The sequence below is a fragment of the Octopus bimaculoides genome, chromosome 15 (assembly GCF_001194135.2).
Source record: "Octopus bimaculoides isolate UCB-OBI-ISO-001 chromosome 15, ASM119413v2, whole genome shotgun sequence".
In the NCBI taxonomy this organism is placed as follows: domain Eukaryota; kingdom Metazoa; phylum Mollusca; class Cephalopoda; order Octopoda; family Octopodidae; genus Octopus; species Octopus bimaculoides.
The window spans coordinates 2684831-2688217 of NC_068995.1; the positions used below are offsets into that span (position 1 = coordinate 2684831).

At 40.9% G+C, this 3387-nt stretch overlaps 1 protein-coding gene across 2 annotated transcripts in view; it reads left to right on the forward strand.

The window, feature by feature from the left end:
* Positions 1–673: 673 nt before the first annotated feature.
* The window catches only part of LOC106879242 (protein Son), an 8761-nt gene continuing 6047 nt past the window's right edge, over positions 674–3387 (forward strand). Inside the window, exons 1-2 of one of the 2 annotated variants that reach the window (XM_014928731.2) lie at positions 674–914; positions 2767–2877. In XM_014928731.2, coding sequence (XP_014784217.1) covers positions 732–914; positions 2767–2877 — 294 coding nt within the window. In that variant the 5' untranslated portion in view covers positions 674–731. The remainder of the gene's footprint in view (positions 915–2766; positions 2878–3387) is intronic. The other variant, XM_014928732.2, reaches the window with a different exon arrangement.

The following is a 3387-nucleotide window of genomic DNA, read 5'->3' on the forward strand; positions in this document are numbered from 1 at the left end:
TGCTTCATACTTTATGGCCAGCACCATGCTGTCCTCACAATCGAAATGAAATGCAGGTGGGAATTATTCTTTAATTCAGTTGCCAAAAAGAGGACATCTTGTTTGTTCACACACCCATGTGTGTGTGTGTGCACCAGTGCCGCCTGACTGGCTCCCGTGCCGATGGCATATAAAAAGCACCATCCAAGCGTGGTCGATGCCAGTACCACCTGACTGGCCCTCATGCCAGTGGAACATAAAAAGCATCCACTACACTCTCAGAGTGGTTGGCGTTAGAAAGGGCATCCAGCTGTAGAAACTTTGCCAGATCGAATTGGAACCTGGTGCAGCCTTCTGGCTTGCTAGCCCTCAGTCAAACTGTACAACCCATGGAAAGCGGATGTTAAACAACGACGATAATGATATGTGTGCGCGCGCACACACACACACTAACCCCCATTTATCTCAACAGTTAACAATTCGATCCCATAATGAATACTACCCACTGCTACAAGACAAGTGGGTAGCCTAGACTTAACTTTGTTTCAATTCTTGGTTAAACCCAAGTCACTTCTTTTCTATCTCTAATGAACTTGGGAAAAGCATCAATATCACAAATTCATATTCCCCCTCTCTTCCTCTTTCATAAATATGTACAATAAACCATCCTTTTTTCCTCCAATTTTAATGGTTTTCTTTTTTGCTGTTGTTTTCAGAATAACAAACACCACCAACTGCCCTCCCCTCAAGATATGGTAAAAGATTCCCCATTAAGGCTTCAATTCCCGGTGTCCAGTGGCAGCCAACATCGTGCTAAAGAACTTCAGAAAAACTCTACAGCTCAGTCGGTGTATGCTGCAGGAAGGAATGGTAAACTCGATTCCTTGGATACAAACTCAAATTCAGACCCAGTATTTCCTGAAGACAGCCAACAGGTAACAAGTTTCAACCATCTGTAATTCTTTTGTTCACTTGTCCCCCACTCCCTTCCTCAAGAGTCTGTGATATTGTATACCTTAAGCAAATCTTTCCATTCCCTTTCCATAGGGGTAGCCAGCAGTGTGGGTCACTGATGAAATATTTAGAACAAGGGGCCACAAATGGGTGCAGGGGATCCAGATAGAAGAGGAATCTGTAAATGAGAATTGTCAGTTTTGTTAAAGCTTGTATATTTGTTCTGGTTTTCTGCATTCTGAGCTCAAATCCTGTTGTGGTCAGCTTTGAACTTGTGGGTGAGTGGGTCAATAAAATAAAACACCTGTCAAGGGCAATAGATCGGCAGAATTGTAAAAGGGATCAGATGTGGTACCTTCAAGGTCTTTGTATTCAGAGTTGATGGAGTGGTAGACTTAAGCTGTTACTGTATTCAACACCACCCACCACCACCACCACCACCATCTGGTCCTTGGGTGCTTTTAGTGGGGTTCATCCCATTGCAGATATCTGCATCATATCTCAGGTTTAAGGATAAACTTCCGACCATTAATCTCAAACATCCTGGTAAACAATACAAGGTTGGATTCATGAGTGCTGTCCTACCCACCCTGATAAAATGGAGAAAAATTAAAAGAAAAAAAACATGCATGTAAGCATGGAAAAAATGGACATAAAATGATGTTATATATGTATACATGTAGGACCAACCAATGCTTTGTGGGTAAATTTAGATGGAAACTGTACGAAGCTCACTGTGTATATGTGTTATGCGTTTACATTTGTGCTCCTCCAAAAATCATTAAGTTACAAGCAGTGACATTGTTGTCGTTTCCCCTGTTGACAAATCATCAGCTGGCTCTGTGTCTTCAAAGATTTGGAATAAAAGACCCCTTCATTGAATTTTTGTCTGACCCATACTAGCATGGAAAAAGTGGATATTAAAAAAAGAAAAGACATTAGGCATAATATAGCCAACTGGTTAATAAGTTTGCTTTTTCATCACAAGGTCTTAGGTTCAATCCTAGTACATGCTATCTTGGGCGAGTGTCATTTTCTATAGCCTTGAGTCAACCCATACCTTGTGGGTGAGATTAGGTTGACAGAAACTGTATAGAAACTCAAGTGGATTGTACCTGAGAGAGACATGTCTGTGGAATACTCAGCCACTTTATATGCTGTTTCAATAAGCAGATAATCCAGTTGATAGAATAACTGCTTCATTGAAAGCAAGATCCATTGTGTGTGTTTATATATGTGTATGTGTGTTTTTAAAAATGAAGTAGATGTCAACATATTTAATGTATTGAGCAATAAAAATCTGCATTAGAAGTAATTATGTGATGAGAAAAAGACCTTAGCTTGACTCATCATCATTTAACATCCATTCACCATGCTGGCATGGGTTGGATGGTTTACAGGAGCTGGCAAGCCAGGAGGCTATTCCAAGCTCTGTTGTCTGTTTTGGCATAGTTTCTGTGGCTGGATGCCCTTCCTAATGCCAACCACTTTACAGAGTGGGACTGGGTGCTTTTCATGACTAATATTACTTTAATCGTTCTGATAAATATGGGGTTGGGGAACAACTGAACATGTTTCAGTCTTATTTGAACCTCTTCAGCAGAGCAAACTTCACCTGTTGTTACCGAAGCAGTGATTAGAGAATCACTGAATATATGTACAATATCGTACGTGATATAAAGTGTGAATAAATTAGCATAATTTAAATTCTAAAGCTGTAAGTCAGGGAGTTGAGATGATGGGGTTATAACCACCTCAAAGAGACTCCGTCTACGTGGCAAAATAAAAAGAAGCAAACAGGCTAAAATGATGTGTGTGTGCGTGTTGTTACAGGATGTCAATATAACTCAAGTGATGACTGAACGTATGAATGCTGTGAAGAAACTGCAGAAGAACCCTCATGACACTCAAGCATTAGGCAGCATGTATCGAGCACAGAAAGAGGTTTGTGAAAACTACTTTACCCTATTTATTGTCAACTGTTAGATGGGGGTTGCAGGGCCCAGCGACAGTTTCTCATGATCACAGCAAACCCAGATTGAAAAAGGGGTTCCTTCTGGACCACCTTGAGAGAAATATCTCAGTTGACTTGTCAAGAGTGTCCTTCCTGTTTGAGTCAGTTATAGCTGCTATTTCTAACTGGCTGAGCAACCACGTTGAGGCTCATGTGGTTGTTTGTTGGTAGGGATTGGTAGATGTTGTTTAACTCTGGGTCAGCGCCACTCAAACACAACTATAATCAAAAGGGTTCCAGCGATATGTCCAGGGTTACATTTATCCAATGTCCTTATTGATTTGAGGTAGGAAGGTGTGATGTGCAGCAGAATTCAACTGCTATGTCTAGCAGGGTCAAGCAAATAGATGTCTGCAGTTGTCATTACTGGCTGGTAAAGGTCAGCTCCTTCTCTCACTCTCACACACGTGTGTGTGTTTTTATATATATATATATATATA